General features: G+C 36.3%; 1 protein-coding gene across 3 annotated transcripts in view; it reads left to right on the forward strand.

Moving 5' to 3' along the window:
* ITFG1 (integrin alpha FG-GAP repeat containing 1) overlaps positions 1-24692 on the forward strand; it is a 307662-nt gene that overhangs the window by 64450 nt on the left and 218520 nt on the right. For all 3 annotated transcript variants that reach the window (XR_009049769.1, XM_057713043.1, XM_057713042.1), the window contains exon 7: positions 23944-24005. Coding sequence is in view for 2 of the 3 variants with exons in the window: in XM_057713043.1 (XP_057569026.1) it covers positions 23944-24005 (62 nt within the window). In the remaining variant the exon portion in view is untranslated. The remainder of the gene's footprint in view (positions 1-23943; positions 24006-24692) is intronic.

The raw sequence follows: 24692 nt of genomic DNA on the forward strand, positions 1-24692 counted from the left end.
GAGGCTTCAATTAAAAGCTGTATATTTTAAATGACACTAACCTGCTAATGTGTTATGGCTACCTCTAGCTCTATTAATCCCCAAAACATAAAACAGCCAGATTTTTGATGAAGTTTGGTATAATTCCATGGTCTTATATTTAATGACTCATTTTACATTGATAGTAACATAAAATCACTTTTTCTTAATAAGAACTCTTAAAGTTTTATTTATTCATTTTTTATTTCTGTACATAACATAAAATATACCAAATAACCATTTTAAGTGTGCAGCTCAGCTGTATGAAATGGATTCATAATGTTGTCCTATTATCAGCGTCTTTCTCCATATCTTTTATCATCTTATAAAACTGAAACTCTACCATATTAAACAATAACTTCCCCATCTCCTCTTCCCCAAAGCCCTTAGCGACCACCATTCTACTTTACACCTCTATGATTTTGACTATTCTACATACCGCATATAAATGGAATCAAAGTATTTGCCTTTTTGTGATTGACTTATTTCACTTATTATAATATCCTCAAGATTTATCCATGTTATAGCATATGTCAGATTCCCTTTTTAAGGCTGAATAATATTCCATTGTATGTATATATACGGCATTTTTCTTACACACTCATAGCTTGATAGACACCTGGTTGCTCCACATTTTAGCTATTGTGAATAATGCTGCTATGAACATGGGTGTACAAACATCGTTTAGAGATCCTACTTTTGATTGTTTTGGATATATACCCAGAAGTGGAATTGCTAGATCATATGATAATTCTATTTTTAATTTTTTGAGGAGCCACCATCACAGCAGCTTTACCATGTTTTATTCCCACGAACAATGCACAAGGGTTCTAGTTTCTCCAAATACTTGCCAGTATTTGTTATTTTCTGTTTTTTTCATAGTAGCCATCCTAATGAGTATAATGTGGTATCTCATGGTTTTGATTTGCTTTTTCCTATTACTCAGTGATGTTGAACATCTTTTACGTAAGGATTGGCTATTTGCGTAGCTTCTTTGGGGAAATGTCTATTCAAGTCCTTTGTCCATTTTTTAATCAGGTTGTTTTGTTGTTGAGTTTTAGAAGTTTCCTATCTTATTTGGAATATTATTCCTTTATCAAATATGCAGTTTTCAAATATTTTCTCCCATTCTTTGGGATGCCTTTGTACTCTGTTGATACTGTGTTTTGGTGTAAAAAAAAAAAACTTAAATTTTAGGATTTGTCTGTTGTTTCTTTTGTTGAATGTGCCTTTGATGTCGTACTCAAGAAATCATTGTCATATCCAGTGTCATGAAACTTTTGCCCCGTGTTTTTTTTGAGGAGTTTTTTACTTTGGATCTTACATTTAAGCCTTTAATTCATACTGAGTTAATTTTTATATATGGTGTTAAATGAGTGTTCAACTTTTTTTTTTTTGCTTTTTTATCCAGTTGTTTCAGTGTTTCAGTACCACTTGTTGAAAATACTAATCATTTCCCCCATTGAATGGTCTTGCTGTCCTTGTCAAAAATCATTTGACCATATATTCAAGGGTTTATTTCTGAGCTCTCTATTCTTTTTCACTGACCTATGCTATATATATATATATTTATGCTACTACCAACCACACTGTTTTGATTATTGTAGCTTTGCAGTAAGTTTTGAAATTAGGACATGTTAAGTCCTCCAACTTCATTCTTTTTCAAGATTGTTTTGGCTGATTTGAGGGCCCTTGAAATTCCATATGAATTTTAAGATGAGTTTTTCTTTTTCTGCAGAAAATGCCAATGGGCAATGATAAGGATTGTTCTGAATCTATAGGTAACTTTGGATAATATTGACATCTTAACAGTATTATCTTCCAGCTCTTGAACATGAAATATGTTTCCATTTATTTGTCTTATTAATAATTTCTTTCAGCAATGTGTAGTTTTTATTGTACCTCCTTGGTTAAGTTAGTTCCTAAATATTTTATTCTTTTTTATTCTATTGTAAATGAAAATTTTTTTTAATTTCCTTTTTGGATTGTTCATTGTTAGTATATAGAAATGCAGCTGATTTTTGCACATTAATTTTGTATCCTGCTACTTCGCTGAATTCATTTATTACTTCTAACAGTTTTCTTATGGAGTCTTAATAGTTTTCTACATATAAGATCATATCATCTGTGATCAGAGATAACTGTAATTCTTTCTTTCCAATTCTGATGCCGTATATGTCTTTTTCTTGTCTAATTTCTCTGGCTAGAACTTTCAGTACTGTGTTGAACAGAAGTGGTGATATCAGTCATCCTTACTATGTTCCTGATCTTAGAGAAAAAGCTTTCAGTCTTTCACTGTTGAGAATGATGTTCACTGTGGGTTTTACGTATTTAACTTTTATTTTGTTAAGTAGTTTCCATTTATTCCTAGTTTCTTGAGTGTTTTTATCATGAAATAGTATTGAATTTTGTCAGATGCTTTCTCTGCATCAATTGGGTTGATCATGTGTTTTTTTCCTTCATTCTGTTAATGTGGTATATTATATTGATCAATTTTCATGTGTTGAACCATCCTTATATTCCAGGAATAAATCCCACTTGACCATGGTGTGAAGGATTCCACTTGATCCCTTTGGTATACTGCTGAATTCAGTTTGTTAATATTTTCTTGAGGACTTTCTGTCAGTAATTCATAAGGGTTACTGTTTTGTACTTTTGTTTCTTGCAGTCTCTTGATCTGGCTTTGGTATCAGGGTAATGCTTACCTCATAGAATGAGTTAGAAAATGCTCCCTTCAATTTTTTTGGAAAAGTTTGAGAAGAATTGGTATTATTCTTCTTTAAATATCTGGTAGAATTCACTAGTGAAGCCATCAGAACCAGAAATTCTTTTTGTTGTTGTTGTTGGGAGACTTGATTACTGATTCCAACTCTTAAGTTGTAGGTCTATTTCGATTTTCTATTTCTTCATGATTTACGTTCATAATACTCTCTTTATCATCCTTTTTATCTCTGTAGGGTCAGCAGTAATGTTCCCACAGTCATTTCTGATTTTAGTAGTGTGTACCTTTTTTCTTTTTTTCTCTTTGTCTTTCTAGATAAAGTTTTGTCAATTTTGTTTACGTTTTCTAAGAACCAACTTTTGGTTATATTGGTATTCTCTATTATTTTTTTAGTCCCTTTTTTTTTTTTTTTTTTTTTTTTTAAATCTCTACTCTGTTTCCTTTCTTCTGCTAGCTTTGGGTTTAGTTTTTAGCTTTTCCAGTTCTAAGTTGTAAAGTTAGATTGTTGATTTGAGATTGTTATTGTTTTTTAATGGAAGCATTTATAGCTATAAATTTGTACCACTGCTTTTGCTGCATCCCATAAGTTTTGTAAGCTTGTGTTTTTGTTTTCATTCATTTCTAAGTGTTTTTTAATTTTCCTTGTGATTTTTTCTTTGGTCCATTGGTTTAAGGATGTGTTGTTTAATTTCCACAGATTTGTGAGTTTTTTAGTTTTAATTCTGTTGTTGATTTCTAACTTCATCCCATTGTGGTCAGAGAAGATAGTTTGTATGATATCAATCTTTTTAAATCTTAAAAAGAGTTAATGTGTGGCCTAACATATGTTCTGTCTTGGAAATATCCCATGGGCACATGAGGATACTTATGCTGTTGTTGGGTAAAGTATTCTGGTTATGTCTGTTAGATCTAGTTGGTTTATTTTGTAGTTTAAGTCCTCTATTTTCTTACTTATTTTCTTACTGACTGTTCTGCTAATTATTGATAGTGAGGTATTGAAGCATCCAACCATTATTGTAGAACTCTTTTTATCTTTATATTTTAGAATATGGACTACTTTATAGTTTATTTCCCATTTTGCTGATCTTTTATTAAGTGTGTAAATGTTTATAATTGTTTTATCTTCTAGCTGCATTGAAAGTTTTATTAGTAGGTAATATTTGTCTTTGTCTCTTGTAGCCTTTTTTGATATATAGTCTTTTTGTCTAATGTAGTATAGCCACCTCTGCTCAGCTTTGGTTACTATTTGCATGGAATATCTTTTTCCATCCTTTTACTTTCAGTCTTGTTGTGGCTTTGAATTTAAAGTGAGTCTCTTGTAGAAAATATGTAGTTGGGTCATATGTTCTTATCCCTTCAGCCGATTTCTGCCTTTTCATTGTAGAGTTTTTATCCATTTACATGTAAGTTAATTACTAATATAGAGGGACTTTTAACATTTTGCTCTTTGTTTTCTATATAAGCTGTAGCTTTTTTCTCATTTCCTAAATTACTGTCATCTTTTGTGTTTAGTTGATTTTTTTATAGTGAAATGTTAAATTCCCTTCTCATTTTGTGTATATTCTGTCTCTATTTTCTTTGTGGTTACCATAGGGATGACACTTAGTATTCTAAAGTTATGACACTCTAATTTGAATTTATACCAGCTTAACTTCAAAACATGAACTTCATAAACTCTTCTTCTTTACTACTGTCCCCACACTCCTTTAGGTTGTTGAGATTCATTATGTGATCAAAAACATAAATTAATAAGTCTTTTAAATGCATTAGTCTCTTAAAGTATGTTATAAACAAAATGTGTTGTTATAAACAAAATGTGTTGTTACAAACCAAAGTTATGATATTACTTTTTAGAGTAGTGATTTTTTTAAACAATGTAATATTCCCTTATATCATGTAGAAAACAAAAAGTGGAGATATAAACCATTGTTACAATAATGCTAGCTTTTATAATTGCCTGTGTATTTACCTTTATTGAGATCTTTATTTCAACATATAGCTTCAAATTACTGCCTAGTGTCCTTTCATTTCACCCTAAAGGATTCCCTTGAGCATTTCTCTCAGAGCAGATCTAGTGGTCACAAACTGCTTCAGTTTTTGTTCATTTGGGAAAGTCTTAATTCCTCCTGTGCTGTTGAAGAACAGTTTGCTGTTGAAGAACAGTTTTGCTGGATGTAAGATTCTTGGTCGATTTTGTTTTTCTTTTAGCATTTTGAATATATTGGCCCACTGCATTCTGGTCTCCAGTGTTTCTGATAAAAATCTATTTATAGTCTTACTAAAGATTCTTCGTATGTGAATTGCTTTCAAGATTCTCTGTCTCTTGAAAGTTTTGATTATAATTTCTTGGCATAAGTGTCTTTGAATTCATCTTTTCTGGAGTTTGTTGAGCTTCTTGGATGTTTATATTCATGTCTTTCATCAAATTTGGAAAGTTTTCCAAATAATATCAAGTATTTAGAGTCTGGTTTCTAAACAGGGAAAAAGAGAAAAATGATGGAATGTGAGTAGAAAAGAGCCCTAGCCCTTTAAATCCCCCTGGAAGTCACTTCAGCAGGAAGGGAGGGGGATTGCAACAGTGCAACAACAATGGCTGCCGTCCTTTTTGTCTACACCTCTGTAATCAGAAGCGGCAATCAGTGATCAGAGAACAGATCTCTGATATTTGGAGGTCAGAGTCCTTTTTGCCAACCATAACTGCTCCAAGAACATGTGCACAGTAGCCTTCCATGGAGCTGGAGGTGCAGAATGAGTGGCTGATACTGTGCTAGGAGCTGCAATAGACCAAAATTAACTGTAGTTTACTATGTAAGCCTTCCCCTAGAACTTGCAAGCCTTCAATAGACTATAGAATTCCAAAATAAGTACATCAGATAGATTCTGCAAGTGCAGTTGTTTTCTTGGTGAGGAGATAGAGTCTTGGTGCTTCCTATTCCTACGTCTTCCTCTTCCCTAATGTCACTCCTAACTCTGAAAAAAAACCTCAAGAAGATCAACCCCATAAGCACTATAGAAAAGCCAGATTTGCCTGTTAACTCTTTGCCACTCATTCTTGTAGAATCTCTCCAATCTACTAAGGATCCTATCTTGAGCTCCAAGAACACTTCATCACCAGTACAGCCCTTTGGGTAGTGTATTGTGCATGCTGTATATCCTTAAGCTACTAGTTATCTAATTATGCTAGAGGAATAGAGGCTCAGGCACCCTCAAGTATGATGAGGTCAGAAAAAGAGCAGATACATTAGGTGGACATGTCTTTGGCCATTGTTACAGATTGGGGAAACTCTAGGGATATCTCTCTTTGTCTCTTTTCCTGGTCATACTCAGCTGTTAGGCTTCACTGATTGCCAGCTGATTGTTCTATTATTTTAAACAATACCTTGGGGCATAAATTGCTTCATAGTCTGGTATAATTAAGTTTGCACTCCTTTGCATGTTAGTTTTTTAGGTCAGTGTTTTAGGTTCAGACCCCAGGAAGGTTCTTCTTATTTATTCTTCCCCTAGTTCTCTCTGGGAAACTATCTGGTCTTTGGTTAGGTTATTTCTTTTTTTTTTCTTTTTTATTGGAGTATGATTGCTTTACAGTGTTGTATTAGTTTCTACTGTACAGCAAAGTGAATCAGCTATATGTATACATATATCTCCTTTTTTTTGGATTTCCTTCCCATTTAGGTCACCACAGAGCACTGAGTTCCCTGTGCTAAACAGTAGGTTCCCCTTAGTTATCTATTTTATACATAGTATCAGTAGTGTATATGTGTCAATCCCAATTCCTCCCTACCACCCTTGTTATCATTATGTTTGTTCTCTACGTCTGTGTCTCTACTTCTGCTTTGCAACTGCTTTGCAAATAAGATCATCTATGCCAATTTTTTTAGATTCCACATATATGCGTTAATATATGATGTTTTTCTCTTTCTTACTTACTTCACTCTGTATGTCTGTCTCTAGGTTCATCCACATCTCTACAAATGACCCAATTTCATTCCGTTTTATGGCTGAGTAATATTCCATTGTATATATATACCACATCTTCTTTATCCCTTTATCTATTGATGGACATTTGGGTTGCTTCCATATCCTGGCTATTGTAAATAGTGCTGCAGTGAACATTGGGGTTCATGTGTCTTTTTGAATTATGATTTCCTCAGGATATATGCCCATAGTGGGATTGCTGAGTCATATGGTAGTTCTATTTTTAGTTTTTTAAGGAACTTCCATACTATTCTCCATAGTGGTTGTATCAGTGTACATTCCCAACAGTAGTGCAAGAGGATTCCCTTTTCTCCACACCATTTCCAGCATTTATTGTTTGTAGGTTTTTCTGATGATGCCCATTCTGACCATTGTGAGGTGATACCTTATTGTAGTTTTGGTTAGCATTTCTCTAATAATTAGTGATATAGGTTATTTCTTTCATGAAACTGGCGGCTTCCTCTTAATTGCTTTTCTGCCATTGGTTTTGAGTGAGCCCTTAGGCTTGAACTTCCCTTCCTTCTGTTTTTTGTTTGTTTTTTTTTTAATTTTTTATTTTTTTTGGGGGGGGGGTACACCAGGTTCAATCATCTGTTTTTATACACATATCCCCGTATTCCCTCCCTTCCATAACTCCCCCCCTTCGAGTCCCCGCCACCCTCCCTGCCCCAGTCCTCTAAGGCATCTTCCATCCTCGAGTTGGACTCCCTTTGTCATACAACAACTTCCCACTGACTATTTTACAGTTGGTAGTATATATATGTCTGTGCTACTCTCTCACTTCGTCTCAGCTTCCCCTTCACCCCCCGCCCCCTCCCATACCTCGAGTTCTCCAGTCCATTCTCTGTATCTGCATCCTTATTCTTGTCACTGAGTTCATCAGTACCATTTTTAGATTCCGTATATGTGAGTTAGCATACAATATTTGTCCTTCTCTTTCTGACTTACTTCACTCTGTATGACAAATTGTAGTTCTGTCCACCTCATGACATATAGCTCCATCTCATCCCTTTTTATTCCTGAGTAATATTCCATTGTATATATATGCCACATCTTCTGTATCCATTCATTTGTTGATGGGCATTTCGGTTGCTTCCATGTCCTGGCTATTGTAAATAGTGCTGCAATAAACATTATGGTACAAGTTTCTTTTGGGATTATGGTTTTCTTTGGGTATATGCCCAGGAGTGGGATGACTGGATCATATGGTAGTTCTATTTGTAGTTTTTTAAGGAACCTCCAAATAGTTTTCCATAGTGGCTGTACCAACTTACATTCCCACCAACAGTGCAGGAGCGTTCCCTTTTCTCCACACCCTCTCCAACATTTGTGGTTTCCAGACTTTGTGATAATGGCCATTCTGATTGGTGTGAGGTGATACCTCATTGTGGCTTTGACTTGCATTTCTCTGATGATTAGTAATGTTGAGCATCTTTTCATGTGTTTGTTGGCCATCTGTATGTCTTCTTTGGAGAAATGTCTATTTAGGTCTTCTGCCCATTTGTGGATTGGGTTATTTGCTTTTTTGGTGTTAAGCTTCATGAGCTGCTTGTATATTTTGGAGGTTAATCCTTTGTCTGTTGTTTCGTAGGCAATTATTTTTTCCCATTCTGAGGGTTGCCTTTTAGTCTTGTTTATGGTTTCTTTTGCTGTGCAAAAGCTTTTAAGTTTCATGAGGTCCCATTCGTTTATTCTTGATTTTATTTCCATGATTCTAGGAGGTGGGTCAAAAAGGATCTTGCTTTGATGGATGTCATAGAGTGTTCTGCCTATGATTTCCTCGAGGAGTTTTATACTGTCTGGCCTTACATGTAGGTCTTTAATCCATTTGGAGTTTATTTTTGTGTATGGTGTTAGGAAGTGTTCTCATTTCCATCTTTTACATGTTGCTGTCCAATTTTCCCAGCACCACTTATTGAAGAGGCTGTCTTTTTTCCATTGTATACTCGTGCCTCCTTTGTCAAAGATAAGGTGCCCATATGTGTTTGGGCTTACTTCTGAGTTCTCTATTCTATTCCATTGATCATCCTTTCTGTTTTTGTGCCAGTACTATACTGTCTAGATCACTATGGCCTTGTAGTGTAGTTTGAAGTCAGGAAGCCTGATTCCACCAACTCCATTTTTCCTTTGCAAGATTGCTTTGGCTATTCGGGGTCTTTTGCGTTTCCATACAAATTGTAAGATTTCTTGCTCTAGTTCTGTGAAAAATGCCATTGGTAATTTGATCGGGATTGCATTGAATCTGTAAATTGCTTTGGGTAGTACAGTCATTTTCACGATGTTGATTCTTCCAATCCAGGAACATGGGATGTCCCTCCATCTGTTTGTGTCGTCTTTGATTTCTTTCATCAGTGACATAAAGTTTTCTGCATACAGATCTTTTGCCTCCTTAGGCAGGTTTATTCCTAGGTATTTTATTCTTTTTGTTGCAATGGTGAATGGGAGAGTTTCCTTAATTTCTCTTTCTGCTCTTCCGTTGTTAGTGTATAGGAATGCAAGAGATTTCTGTGCATTAATTTTGTATCCTGCTACTTTACTGAACTCTTCAATTAGTGCTAGCAGTTTTCTGGTAGAGTCTTTAGGGTTTTCTATATATACTATCATGTCATCTGCAAAGAGTGACAATTTTACTTCTTCTTTTCCAATTTGGATTCCTTTGATTTCTTTTTCTTCTCTGATTGCTGTGGCTAAAACTTCCAAAACTATGTTGAATAATAGTGGTGAGAGTGGACACCCTTGTCTTCTTCCTGTTCTTAGAGGGAATTCTTCCAGTTTTTCCCCATTGAGAACGATGTTGGCTTTTGGTTTTTCATATATGGCTTTTATTATGTTGAGGTAATTTCCTTCTATGCCCATTTTCTGGAGAGCTTTTATCATAAATGGATGTTGAACTTTGTCAAAAGCTTTTTCTGCATCTCTTGAAATGATCATATGGTTTTTATCCTTCAGTTTGTTGATATGCTGTATCACATTGATTGATTTGCGTATATTGAAGAATGCTTGCATCCCAGGGATAAACCCCACTTGATCATGGTGTATGATTTTTTTAATGTGCTGTTGCAGTCTGTTAGCTAGTATTTTGTTGAGGATTTTTGCATCTATATTCATCAGTGATATTGGTCTGTAGTTTTCTTTTTTTGTGACATCTTTGCCTGGTTTTGGTATCAGGGTGATGGTAGCCTCGTAGAATGAGTTTGGGAGTGCTCCGCCTTCTGCAATATTTTGGAAGAGTTTGAGAAAGATAGGTGTTAACTCTTCTCGAAATGTTTGATAGAATTCGCCCGTGAACCCATCTGGTCCTGGGCTTTTGTGTGTTGGGAGATTTTTAATCACTGCCTCAATTTCCGTACTTGTGATTGGTCTGTTCATGGTTTCTATTTCTTCCTGGTTCAGTCTTGGAAGATTGTATTTTTCTAAGAATGTATCCATTTCTTCCAGGTTATCCAAATGATTGGCGTATAGTTGCTTGTAGTAGTCTCTCATGATGTTTTGTATTTCTGAGGTGTCCGTTGTGACTTCTCCTTTTTCATTTCTAATTCTGTTGATTTGCATCTTCTCCCTTTTTTTCTTGATGAGTCTGGCTATGGTTTATCAATTTTGTTAATCTTCTCAAAGAACCAACTTTTAGTTTTATTTATTTTTTCTTATGGTTTCTTTCCTTTCTTTTTCATTTATTTCTGCTCTGATCTTTATGATTTCTTTCCTTCTGCTCCCTTTGGGGTTTCTTTGTTCTTCTTTCTCTAGTTGTTTTAGGTGTAAGTTAGGTTGTTTATTCGATCATTTTCTTGTTTCTTAAGGTAGGACTGTATTGCTATAAACTTCCCTCTTAGAACTGCTTTTGCTGCATCCCATAGGTTTTGGGTTGTTGTGTTTTCATTGTCATTTGTTTCTAGATATTTTTTGATTTCCTCTTTGATTTCTTTAGTGATTCCGTGGTTGTTTAGGAGTGAATTGTTTAGCCTCCATGTGTTTGTATTTTTTGCAGTTTTTTTCCTGTAATTGATATCTAGTCTCATGGCATTGTGGTCTGAGAAGATGCTTGATATGATTTCAATTTTCTTGAATTTGCCGAGGTTTGGTTTGTGACCCAAGATGTGATCTATCCTGGAAAATGTTCCGTGTGCACTTGAGAAGAAAGTGTAGTCTGTCGTTTTTGGATGGAATGTCCTATAAATATCAATGAAGTTGAGATGATCTAATGTGTCATTTAAAGCTTGTGTGTCCTTATTTATTTTCTGTTTGGATGATCTGTCCATTGATGTAAGTGGGGTGTTCAAGTCTCCCACTATTATTGTGTTCCTGTCGATGTCCCCTTTTATAGCTGTTAGCATTTGCCTTATGTATTGAGGTGCTCCTATATTGGGGGCCTAGATATTTACCATTGTGATATGTTCTTCTTGAATGGATCCCTTGATCATTATGTAGTGTCCTTCCTTGTCTCTTGTAATAGTCTTTACTTTCAAGTCTAATTTGTCTGATATGAGTACTGCTACTCCAGCTTTCTTTTGACTTCCATTTGCATGGAATATCTTTTTCCATCCCTTTCCTTTCAGTCTATATGTATCCCTTGGTCTGAAGTGGGTTTCTTGTAGGCAGCATATATAAGGGTCTTGTTTTTGTATCCATTCAGCCAGTCTGTGTCTTTTGGTTGGAGCATTTAATCCATTTACATTTAAAGTGATTATTGACATGTGTGTTCTAATTACCATTTTCTGAATTGTTTTGGGTTTGTATTTGTAGGTGTTTTCCTTTTCTTGTGTTTCCTACTTAGAGAAGTTCCTTTAGCACTTGTTGTAAGGCTGGTTTGGTGGTGCTGAATTCTCTTAACTTTTGCTTGTCTGGAAAGCTTTTGATTTCTCCCTCAAATCTGAATGAGATTCTTGCTGGGTAGAGTATTATTGGCTGTAGGTTTCTCTCTTTCAGGACTTTCAGGATATCCTGCCATTCCCTTCTGGCCTGCAGAGTTTCTGTAGAAAGGTCAGCTGTTATCCTGATGGGTTTTCCCTTATATGTTGTTTGTTGCTTTTCTCTTGCTGCTTTTAATATTTTTTCTTTGTGTTTAATTGTCGTTAGTTTGATTAATATGTGTCTTGGTGTATTTCTCCTTGGGTTTATTCTGTATGGCACTCTCTGTGCTTCTTGGACTTGGTGAATTATTTCCTTTCCCATGTTGGGGAAGTTTTCCACTATAACCTCTTCAAATATTTTCTCAGACCCTTTCTTTTTTCTTCTTCTTCTGGGATGCCTATAATTCGAATGTTGGTACGTTTAAGGTTATCACTGCGGTCTCTGAGACTGTCTTCTAATCTTTTTATTCTTTTTTCTTTTTCCTGCTCTGTGGCAGTTATTTCCCCCATTCTATCTTCCAACTCACTTATTCGTTCTTCTGCCTCAGTCATTCTGCTGGTTATAGCATCTAGAGTATTTTTAATTTCAGTTATTTTGTTATCCATTGCTGTTTGTTTTTCTGAGTTCTTATGAACTGTTTCTTGTACTTTCTCTATTTTGTTATCCAGATTTTGTATCATTTTTACTATCATTACTCTAAATTCTTTTTCAGGCATTTTTCCTATTTCCTCTTCATTTATTTGGTCTTGTGGGTTTTTTTCCTGCTCCTTTGCCTGCATGGTGTTTCTTTGTTTCCTCATGGTTGTCCAAGCTTTTGGGGTTGCTTGTCCTGGCGATAGAGGTGTTTATAGAAGACTGTCCAAGCCTCAGACTAATGTCCAAGTATTGGATTAAACGAATATTAAGTCTAGGAAACACATACATGTACAAGACACACAATTACTGAATCCGTTAGGACATAAGGCTCTAGAAAGACCTGACAAGAACACCAGTGTGCTATCAGATATTCAAAGAGAAACCCAGCAGAAATTGACAACTGAAACAGAACAAATCAGAGACAAAAGCAAAAGCAAACAAACAACAAATCACACCCTACACATACAAACATCAATCCAGGGAGATTTTGTAAGCTAGGATCAAATATAGAAAAGAGCTAGAGTACCACCAGAGAGAATGGAGATTCTCGGAATGTAATTAGACAGCTGTACTAAGAACTAAGATAAAGACAAAAGCCTAATATTAAATACCAAGGCAGGGCTTCCTAGGTGACGCAGTGGTTAAGAATCCGCCTGCCAATGCAGAGGTCACGGGTTCGATCCCAGCTCCAGGAAGATCCCACATGCCACGGAACAACTAAGCCCGTGTGCCAAAAAAAAAAAAATATACCAAGGTAGTGCGTCATCTGGAGAATAGAGCAAGGAGTCTGAGCAGACCGATATTGTTGCTTATAAGTATGTTAAGATAAAATAAACTTAAAATGGCTGGAATAAAGGGGAACAGAAGAGCGTAATGTGGTTGGAAATATGCAAATAAAAAGAAAGGAATAGAAATGTATAAAATATAGGGATGAAAGGAAAGTATGAGAGATATTTTGTCCGTACTACCAAAAACTTAGCTAGATATAGAAGTATATAAAAAGGCAAAAAAAAAAAAAAAGAATAAAAAATATCATTAAAAAATTATGTTATAAAACTTGTAGATCCCTTAGGCCTAAAATCGTATTTAATAAATCAAAAAAAAAAAAAGAGAGAGAGAGAGAGAAAGAAAAAAAAGAAAAAAGAAAAAAAAAAATCCAGAACTGAAACCAGAATGGACCAGTTCAATAGGTATTGATACTACTATTTCTGTTTCCTTAGCGTCTCAGCTGTAAGTGTCCTTCTCCTTGCCTTGGGTTTTTTTTGCATTATTCTGTGACCAGCAGAGGTTCCTTTATTGTTCGTCTGTAAGCGTTGGTGTGTGGGGAGGGAGAGGGTACAATAGTGGCTCCTTCTCCTGGGAGGGAGTGAGCAGTGGCACACTGTTGTTTCCGTCAGGCTTGGAGGTTCCTGTTGCAGAGGGCGCTGGTGGCTCAGGCATACATAGAAAGTCTTAGAGTTGGGCCTCTCTCGGGGTTTTTTTCTTTTTGATGCTGGTTTTTTTTTTTTTTTTTTTTTTTTTTTTCTCTCAGCAGCCTCCCTGCTGCTGGCATTGCAAGGAGTTTTAATCTAGCCCCGCCCGAGTGCCTGAGGGTGCTTGTTATCCCTGAGAGCCTTAGGTGGCCCACGGGCGTCTCTCCACTGCCTGTTGCAGAGGCATGGAAAGAGAGAGAGAGGCTATGCACGCGGCTCCTCCCCCCTGCCCGTGAGCCTGCAGCCTCCAGCCGCCATCATGGCCGGGCAGCTCTCAGGGACGGGCACTCCTCTCTGCGGACCTCCTCCCTCCTGTGCTCTAGGTCCGTCACCCTACCGGCAGCAATGTTTCTCCCCCTGAACCAGCTCTCCGGTTCCCACGCTCCCGCTGCTGGACCCTCCGTTCAGCCGCGGATCAATGTCTCCGTCCGGGAACGCTGAGCTGCGCTGCGGACCCTCCGTATGTTTCTCACTCCCTCCCGTCTGCCACAGCTCCGCCGCTTCACCCTCCTTGAGCCCTCATAGATGCCTCCCTACCAGCCATGTCGGGCTCCCCGCAGCCCTTTCTGGTGTCCGAGGCCGTCTGCTGGTGTTCAGCTGGTTCTCTGTGGGAATTACTGCATCCTTCCGTACATTCCCAATGCATCTGTGGAGAGGGATGCACTCCACGTCTCTCTACTTCGCCGCCATCTTTCTTCTTTCTGTTTTAAATAAAGTCATTTCCTTAGACAAGAACCTTGATACTCTGTGTTACAGCCTGCCTCTCCTCCTGGCAGGAATCTCTGAGCCATGGCTCCAGAGGTGGAAGTGTAGACAGTGATGTACTTCCCTTCCCATGACACCCATGCTTTAGGAGCGCCGGGTGAGGGTGGTAGTTTCTGATCTTTGTGGTTTGTCTCTCCAGCATGGAACCAACAAATGAGCTGGGATGCAGGTTATCAGAGCCCTGCTGTTTTGAATGTGCTGTGCCTGCGTAGATCCTCCACCCATGAATGGGGGCTGAGTTGAAGAAAGGATTCTCTGACATCTTGGCTATACTTGCTTAGAATTTAGCCTCTGCAACATGTTGCTGGGAGAGATGAGAAATCCTGGTGCCTGACCCTCCCAGGAACATACCATAGCCCTTGATTACACTAGAAGAATAGATCAGTGTAGAGGAACACTTTGATTGGTACTGGGGAGAAAGGAAGCCCTTTGGTTTTGTCTGCACCTGCCTGGTGCAGAGGTTCTATCACACTGAGCTAGGAGGGGAAGGCAGAGAGCAAGTCATGGTTCAAATACCACAGACTCGCTGTTCTTACTGAGTTTTAGTATATTTTCTTGAATAAATGTTTCTTCATCTAAAACAATTTCCAGAGACTTTAAATGGTTGGGTTTTTTAAATGATTTTCCCCAGTCGTGCTTGTTTTGCTGGGGAGCAGGTCTACAGCACTAGCTCCTCACAATGCGATTCCAGAGATGGAACTTTCACATTTGATAGGCTTTTGCCAACCTAGAAGCAGTCCATCATAATGCCAAATGGTGGGTTTTGTTTAAACCTATGGCATTGAATTTTGTTGCTCATTCTTTTGGGGAGGTGGGCTGTTTCAGGATGAAGGTTTATAGTGGACATGGGATTATTATATAACACAGGTTTATTCTGCTCTGTTAGAGTTTATTGTATAAATTAAATATGATGAATTTACAAAGCATCAATAGAACTTTCTTATCTGGCTTAACAAGCCATTCCTTCTTATTTTTCATAGTGTTTTAATTAGTTTTTTAATTTTAAATGATGAAGTTCCAATTCTTACATAAGGCCCTTTGACATTAAAAAAGAAAGGTTAAAACTCTTCTTATTGAAGCAAGCATTCTTAATGTGACCTATAAATAACATTCTACACTACATTACAAAAGGCAGAGAAGACAGTTGTAAAAAGATTAATTAGGCTTCCTAGGTGGCGCAGTGGTTAAGAATCTGCCTGCCAATGCAGGGGATACGGGTTCAATCCCTGCTTCAGGAAGATCCCACATGCCATGGAGCAACTAAGCCCATGTGCCACAACTGTTGAGCCTGCACTTTAGAGCCCGTGAGCCACAACTATTGAGCCCATGTGCCACAACTACTGAAGCCCACTCACCTAGAGTCCGTGCCCTGCAACAAAAGAAGCCATGGCAATGAGGAGCCCACACACCACAACGAAGAGTAGCCCCCACTCGCCACAACTAGGGAAAGATTAATTAATTTTATAAGGTTTACTATTTGCATTACAACTGTTTTCCATATTGTTAAAGATATACTTTTAGAGTTATCACATTTCTTAAATTATTTCATGTAGCTTGAAATGCATTTAATAGATACTTTTCATGTTTAATCACTACTGTACTTATTTCTGCTTTAATAGAAATATATTTCTAATTTCACATGTGAAGTTTAAGGACCACTTTAATCTAATTCCATAATCTTGAGGAAATTATTTACTTCTCAAAATTATCATTAACTTCAGATTTCGTATGGCTGGAATGGGTATATGAGCAATTTTTGTGATTGTCAAGTGTACTTAGTGTGTATTATCATTAATAAGCTTTACCTCACATTTGTTTTTGAATGAGTTAGAGGCCATGAGTATGTCTCATTATTTTAACAAGTTGCTTTAACTTGTTTCTTAATGATGTGATCATTCAGTTTTAACTTATTCCATATACAAAGAGCTTTATATACTACAAAATGACATGTGTTGGTAGCATTAGCATTTCACTGATGTATCATTACTTCTAAAACTAATTACCTGTTAAGTTTCTGACCAGCAGAAATATTAGCTTCTCAGGGAAACCCTCCCCAAATTCCCCCCAACAGTACCTCTGCCAACTCAGTACCCACCGTATATGTTCATAATTCTAGCTGAGCCTTTGCCATGTTCTATTTGTCTGTTTCCACATCTGTCTTCTCCAGGGAGAAAATGTTCTCAAACGCAAGGAGCTGCCTCATTTGTGTTTATCCAATACCTAACTTAGTGCTAGGCACATAGGAGATCCTTAAAAGATGTTGAATGAGTAGGTAGATAGATATGAAAGAAATTTTAAAGATCATTTAGTCTTATCACACCATTTTAAAGAAAAGGAAATGAAGCCCAGAGAGGTTAATGCTTTGCTTTACTTTTTCCAATTTATTGGAATTTATTACACTTTAAGCATTTTATTACTACATTGCTCTAGATTCAACAAAAATATTCCCTTCCAGTATATTCCAAAAATGATGCATAGAAACCATATATTATAGGTGGATTATATCATTAAGTCCACTATTATTCTAGTCTGCAGAAAAACAAGTTAAGAATAGAAAACAATACAGAAATCAAGAGTTTCTAGACTGGATGGGACATAACTGCCTATTGTCAGATGTTTGCTTTTGAGTAACTATGAGTTTAAATCATTTTAAATAACTCATTTTGTATGTTTAACTGTGCTGCTCTTGGATTTATAAGAGGAATAATCTGCTAAACTTTGCTGACCATATGTATTATATTTTGCAGTTCAGTCTGACATAGCAGTTATCAGAGAGACAGACAGCTTCTACTCATAAATTTTAGAGCATTCATCACTGTGATTGAATTGTACCACTGAAGAAATAAATTACTTTCAGGTTGAATTTGATTTCAAATGTCTGGCCACTATTTTTGTGAGCAAAGTCGAGGTTTCTTCTCTAACCCTACCCCTTGAATAGCAGCCCATCATTCAGTGAAAACTAAGAATTCTGTTAAAAATGAAACAGCTCATTAGACAGAAATGCATAAAAAATAAATTTGGTGGGAAAGTCCTTTAACATCAGTATAGATACTCAGAAATCCTAGATGACATGTTTCACCTGCCAGAAGAACTGGTTTTGGATAGTAGTGCTTGTGAAGGCAGTTTCTAAACAGTTAGCAAGTATGACGTCTTTATATATGTTTGTGTAAATTTGTAACATACACTTAGTGTGTATTTTACGTTAATAAGGTAAGCTTTACCTAACATTTGTTTTTGAATGAGTGGACATGATAAGAAAGGATCAGAATTTGGGAATGAAAGGGAATAATGGAAGTAGGTAGCTTTATTGTATAAACCAAATGTATGCAGACTGACTTCACTGGCCTAAGAAAAATCATAAGGCCAAATTCAGTTCTAAAATTTGTATTATAAAACCTTCATCCAAAAAAATTAATTTTAATGAGAGTTTATGGAAAATCTGAAAATCTTAATGATGATTAATGCCAAGTTCCTGTACCCCAGTTCTTTCCATCATTAAGTATTATAATCTCTAATGAATTCTTTACCTTCTGGAACATAGAGGATTCTTCTAGAAGATGAAGTGTGTTCTCATATTGGAGTTTTAAATTAATGTGTGTTAACCCGTAGAAACATTACAAGATTAGAAAAATTAAAGCTTCAAACTTGGGGAACTTACCTGGTAGTCCAGTGGGTGAGACTCCACGCTCCCAATGCAGGAGGCCCAGGTTTGATCCCTGGTCGGGAAACTAGATCCCACATGCTGCAACTAAGAAGTCCACATGCCACAATTAAAGTCATCCACATGCCACAACGAAGATCCTATATCCCACAACTGAGACCCAGCGCAGCCTAAAGAAATACATACATACATACATACATAAACACTTAAAAAAAATGCAAACTCCCCCAGATTCCTTAAGACCCTGATCTCATAAGAGTAGAGGAAATATATGACTTCAACTGAGATTCATATAATACTATGGGATTCAAAATATTACTAAATCTTTGAAGATCACTAACTCACCATAATTACCTTGATTACATTTCTCTTAAAAATCTTAACATTCGAGTTATAAAAAATAAATTCCCTATAATAAAAATGTAGCAATTAGAATATATCCATTCTCACTTGTTAATAATGTTCATCAAATGAAAGTTCTAACCCCCGTTAAATGTTCAATTTCAGAACTTTTAACAGGCTCCCATCAATCAGCCTTTTTTTTCTTACAGAAGTTCTAATAATGCTTTGACTGATAAGGGAAGGCAGGGCAGGAGTAGGTTTATAGTTTACCCAGCATTAAGGGCCTTCAGTCTTATAATAATGTTTGCCTGTGTTCCGGAGTATGGTATTTAAGTCTCTAGTCAGAGCTGTCTGCTAAGCATAGAGAATCTTCATTTGGGCCCCAATGTTTCAAGATAGGAAAGAGAAAGAAAGGGAAAAGAAGTCTGGATAGAAGCTTATGAACTTAAAAGGTGAAAATTTAAAATGATTCCTTCTTTTAGAAGGAATTTCGAAATTTAGGCTTCTTCCTTAGAATAGTATTGTGTGAATGGGGACCCATCCAAATAGGTTCCTCATATCATCTACTAAACTAGTACATCTGTACAGAATGTTATCTGGCAGTATTGTTTGGTATAGGGAATATAGGAAATAGGGTTGGTTCTCTGTGAACAAATATGTAACCAAAGTAATAATCTATCAGAGGTTTTAATCTAGTACCTCAAATTGACTTTGCAGATGTGTTTTTAATTTTTTCCCATGCTGCTTAAAATATTTTGAATTATATTTCAATATTTTTCAAGTGTGGTTTTCCATATTAAAAATTATATTTCTGTAGCAACAACAATTGGCTAGAACTAACTAGTTGCTCTCCTCTTTGGTCGATAATGGGCTCTTTTTAGTTCCTCTCAGTCCCCTACTTCCTACTGTCTCTCCCATCCGGAGATCTTTAGTCAGTTTGTATGCCCTGTGCCTTTTTACTATTTGATCATCTTGGTTGTACCAGGACCTCTTAACTTGTTTAAGTTAGAGCCTCATGCCTTATAGCATTTGAGTTGATGACCTCTGAGCTTCAGAATGCAATTAAACCACTGCTGTGAAAGGGAAGAGTTGTTGGCATTAGCTGGTTTATCTTAATGATTTCAGCAGTCATATGGTCTTCGGTGTACTGTTTTATGAACAAGTGGAAGCAGATAAAAGATAATTTTATTCTACACTCTTATGCTGCCCTTTCACTAGTGTAACTGGGACTAAGAAGGACTGGACAGTACTACAGAACAGATGTAAACATGAACTTGGCATATCCTCCTGGCTCAAGCATTGGAACAGTACGGATTACTGCTTTGAAGCATTCTTTGTGAAAATGTCTGATGCTTCCAGAAAATACCAAAAATGTTTTATTAGCTGTCTTTTTTCCAAATGAACCATGAACTCCTTTGGAAATACAGTGACTCTCAACATCCAAGGAGAATTTCTTCATGCAGGAACTCTAAATGACATTATGAATACTACTTTTTAAAAATTTCCATTGGAATATTTTTCTTAAAACATTGAGATGTCACACTGAAAGGATACAATACCAGAAATCACAATTTTTAATCTCTTCCTTCATACCATAGTTAGTGATTAACCTTTGTTTTGATTTTTCCTAACATAGTTTAGTTCACATAGTCCAACTTCCAGCTGAAGTCTTTAAAACTTCTAAGGCTTCCTTTTGATGCCAGCATTAACCAAAGGGTTCTTCATTTGAAAGAAAGGCTGTGCTGCGCTTGGGAACAATTAAAATGCAGTAGCTTAATCCTTTCAAGCTATGAGTGGAGATAATTGAAGCATAAACCATTTAATGTTTTTGTACACACAACTATGCGTCTATATTTTGAGAAGAAACTGCATGTACATTGACTATTTTCACTATTTTACTTATTTGAGGAATCTAATGAACAAGGATTTAATTGAGTTTGGGGTTTATATCTTGAATTTTTCACTAACTCATAACGCAATCTTTTGATGAGAATGATTTCTTCAGATCAAACCAGTGATGTCAGCTATCATCATATTGTTTCTATTAGCCTTTTTTAATTGGTTTTCAAGACAAGAAAGGCAAACCCACATCCAGAATATGTATCTACTTCTGTAAAATGAATTGCTGCCGGTTCTAGAGTAGATGAGATCCAGTATCACCATACCCCCAAATCCTTATTGTGGCTCATCCTGCACCCCATCTTCCCTACCCCACCCCTCAACCCCTACCTTGATCAACTACTCTCAGAATATAGTCTCGTGCTTAGTCTCCTGGCTCCTACCAGTACGTGTTAGCTAGGCTATAGTCCCTTTCTCCCTCAAATGTCCACACATTCCTGGTCAGGCTATCTTGTAACTTAACCCTACTTTTTGGCCTAGTGGCAGCAGAGAAGGTAGGACAGACTGTAGGAAGTGGAAAGACTGTTGCCTAATGAGGGTAGATACTTCTCCATCATCTTCCAGCAAGAGAAAACACTAGCCTTTAGGGGAAACTTCTTCATCATCTTCAAACAAGAGCGAATGTCAACCTTTAATAGGCCACTGAAAATGGGGATTCAGGATTTTCAGGTTATCACCTAGATGTTCCTATCCCATGGGTCAGGTATCATTCTTTCCCATCTAGGGCTCTAAACTTAACATAGCAGACCTGCTTAGGTTGAGAATTTAACCTTTTGGGGAGCTCTTCTACTCTTAACATTAAGTCCTGGTCATAGTCATCAGCTTTACTTGCCCTCCTGCTACTGGAGATGAGAACCTCTTGTTTTGCTCCCCAAGAGGCCCTCTGGCTTTCACACTTAGTTTTTAATTTCATTTCTCAATAATCGTACTCAGCCTTTGTGTTTTTCCTGTATTTCCTCAATTGTGCTTAGCAATAACCATCACATTCTACTGTCTTTATAGTTAGTGTTTTTCTCATATTTCTCAAAAAGCCTTAAGTATCACACCCAGTAGTACATTCCCTTCCACCAGACGACTATCCCAAGACAGCATCAGTAAAAGATAGTGTGGCTGTCTGTGCATGCTTACCCCTAGTGAAGGAATCCTTATTGCCAGCACCGTGATAGGTGATCCAACTCCAAAATCTTAGTATTTGCTTTCTCAGATCACTTTTGGTATCAACTGTTGTAGATTGGGTTCACTGCAAAGAAAATTCTGGGATGGAGATTAGTGTACAAGAAGTTTGTTTTAGAGAGTGCTCTTGTAGTCAGTATGAGTGGAAGGGAAGAGTTGGGCTATGATTCAATGTCAATAGAAGCCTCAGCTGACCTTGAGACCTCTGAATGTGAAATGGCCCTGCAGAGTTGTCCTGAGTTGTGGTGAGGGAGTCTAGTCTTTATTCCTCTGAACTGAATAGTTATTGAATGCAGGCTAGCACAGAAAAGGTCACAAAATTTGGCAAGGTAGCTCTCTTCAGGCAAAACTGTCCACCAAAGGGCTGACTCCTTAGGGCTCTCTGCCAGCAGCATTTGTGGCAGCTGAGGGAATAAGTCCTTCGTTCCTGTGAGGGGTCTCAGTGGCATGTCACAGCATCCATTAGTTTTATAGAGTACATTTCCTTTAATTTTATTGTGTAAATTACTCTGAACCATGTGGGAGGGTAAGAACTTTATTGCTTTGTTGACTAAAATTTTTTTCTAGCTGTTATTCTCGTTTCAAAGTCCGACTTGATTCTTCATATTGAATTGTTAATAATGAATTGTCTATTTTTATTTCTCCACATAATGAATTATTTAGTTTTTTCTGTAACTTGTTTACATAAGTGAATGATGAAATTTTTTTAAAATCTGTTTTATAAGGTACTTCCAATCTCTCATCTCACTTTACTACTTTTCAAAGTCTTAATAAATAGCTAGTGAAGCTGTGAAAGTAGAATCAACAAACATCATGGCAGTAGCAAAATCTGAGCCTGGAAATGTAGGTAGGTAGGCTTTCATCTGACAGGTAATGAGATTTACCCTATATCCTGAAAGAGCAGGAATGAGATCAGATTTGCACTTTTGTTTTTAATCATGCTGATAGCAGTGTAAAGGATACATGGGCAAAGGAGAGATCGGTTGAAGGTATATCAGCACACAAATCATTGATGTTGCTTGGGAGTTTTCCTAGAGGAGTATGGAAGTAAACACTTCATTGGGCGTATATGTTTGAAAGATCAAAGAAGTTATCTTTGTAAAAGACTACATTTCTATATCCTTAGGCAAAGCATCCTTGCTTGATGTGGTGAAAATAAATGCAGAGATATTTGACACATTGACGTAGATAATTGTTCCAGAGTCAGTTTTGAGTTCAACTAATAATAAAAGTGAACAAGTTATTTAGCTTTCCGAGTATTCTTTGAAAATCTTTATTATTATAATTATGGCATATATTAGCTTTATTAAATTTGTATAGGCCTTTACAGAAAACATTAATATGAATGATAGTCTTCTAAACATATTTAATTGGATGAAAAAAAACCTTTAAGAAAGTCATGGTCTTTATTACCACTTTCATCTTTTTAAAGTGCAAAAGAATAATGTCATTTTAATATTCCTATGAGTCGACTCATCATTTTAAAACTTCTGTATTTATTAAGTAAAATTGCCATTATGCAAACATAATAAATGCAGCTACTAAAATAGACTTGCAGATTACCTGGCTTTTGCATTGATAGATTGTTTGATTTGACTGTCAACCTACTGTTTTCAAAAAAATTTTTTTTAATTATTGCACTTTTTAATAAAACTTTTTTTAATTGGAATATATGAAGACAATTCAACTACTTAAAATTTTAAATACAATTTATTGTTCATTTAACATGAGCGCTAAAGATTGTGAATGCTGTAATACTGTTATTTATAATAATGCTGAACCTGACTATGATATATATAGTTAAGTGTCACTTTTAGGGTGAGAAAGCAAAATGTGATTATGATTAGAATATCTTTTTTAAAAATATAGCCTACCTTAGAATTAAAATGTGTAAGATAAAAAAGTAGTGCACATAATTGTTCTTAAAAATAAAGAATGCTTTTGAAGGACTAATACTAAATGCTCCCTTAAAATACATTTTCCTTAATTTTACTGATACAGGATCATCTGCTTTCCTTTCTTTGTTGGATCAAGCTCATTAAAATATAATTTAGGGAATTCCTGGCAGTCTAGTGGTTGACTCTGCACTTCCACTGTGGGGTGTAGAGGTGGGGGCAGGTTCGGTCCCTGGTCAGGGAACTAAGATCCCACATGCCTTGTGGTGTCGCCAGAAAGAAAAAAAAAATAGCATTTCTCCTTGATCTTGTAAGGAGGTCACATGACCCACCATTGATGATGCTTAGATGTGGATCATATAAACTGTCAATAAACATCACTTAATGTACAAAAAAGTACTTATATATATATATATATAATTTAAAATTTGTTAAAGTACAACTGTATTAAAACTATTTTTTATGTATTGTATTTCTTCCTGTTTCTAAATGTACACATTGGTAACAAAACATACAATTCTGTTATTTTCCTCCTAGATTTATTCCTCACAACATTGTCTGCCTCTGGTACCTTCCAGTTTGAGATATGGGAAAATTTGGTAAGAAATCTTTTCTTTGAAGCATTTTTAAATGATGGCTTTCAGTAAAAAGCACACAATTTTAGAAAATAAAATGAAAGTAATCAATTGGTCGGTTGGTTTCAACAATAAATAGAACAACTTTAAGAGCTTTTGGTTGCATTGCTGCATTCAAACTGCTGAATATTGCTAAAGGAAATGATTCATTCAGCATCAATTCCTCTGCAGGTATTTAGGCATGACTGCCAATTAAACCAATCAGTCTGCCCTAATGTGCATGTTAACAGGGCCCCTGCTAGGTTGTCAGCTGTTGAGAAAGGTGCTTGTCATTTAATATGTCAGCATGATAGTTTGTTGAAGAAAACCCCTTTTAAAAGACTGATTTTCCTCCTTGCCTTCAGGCTTATATGAAAAAATAAGAAAAACAGATACTAAATTTACTGCCAAGTTGACCAGGATTAAGGAACCTTTCCCAATATAGTTTTTTTAATTGTAAGTAGAATATCCCCAAACTGATGTCATGGTTTTACTTTATTTTTAGTTTGATGTAGAATATATGAAAGATTAATTAATGAAGAATAGACTACCCAGATTTTTAAAGTTGAATTACAGGTGCATAATGGAGGACAGGATTTGAAGATATACCAAATTGGCCAGCTGAGAGACATTCATCAAATAATGGTCAAGTATTAAACCTCACTTTCCTCA

The sequence above is a fragment of the Hippopotamus amphibius genome, chromosome 16 (genome assembly GCF_030028045.1).
Source record: "Hippopotamus amphibius kiboko isolate mHipAmp2 chromosome 16, mHipAmp2.hap2, whole genome shotgun sequence".
Taxonomy (NCBI): Eukaryota; Metazoa; Chordata; class Mammalia; order Artiodactyla; family Hippopotamidae; genus Hippopotamus; species Hippopotamus amphibius.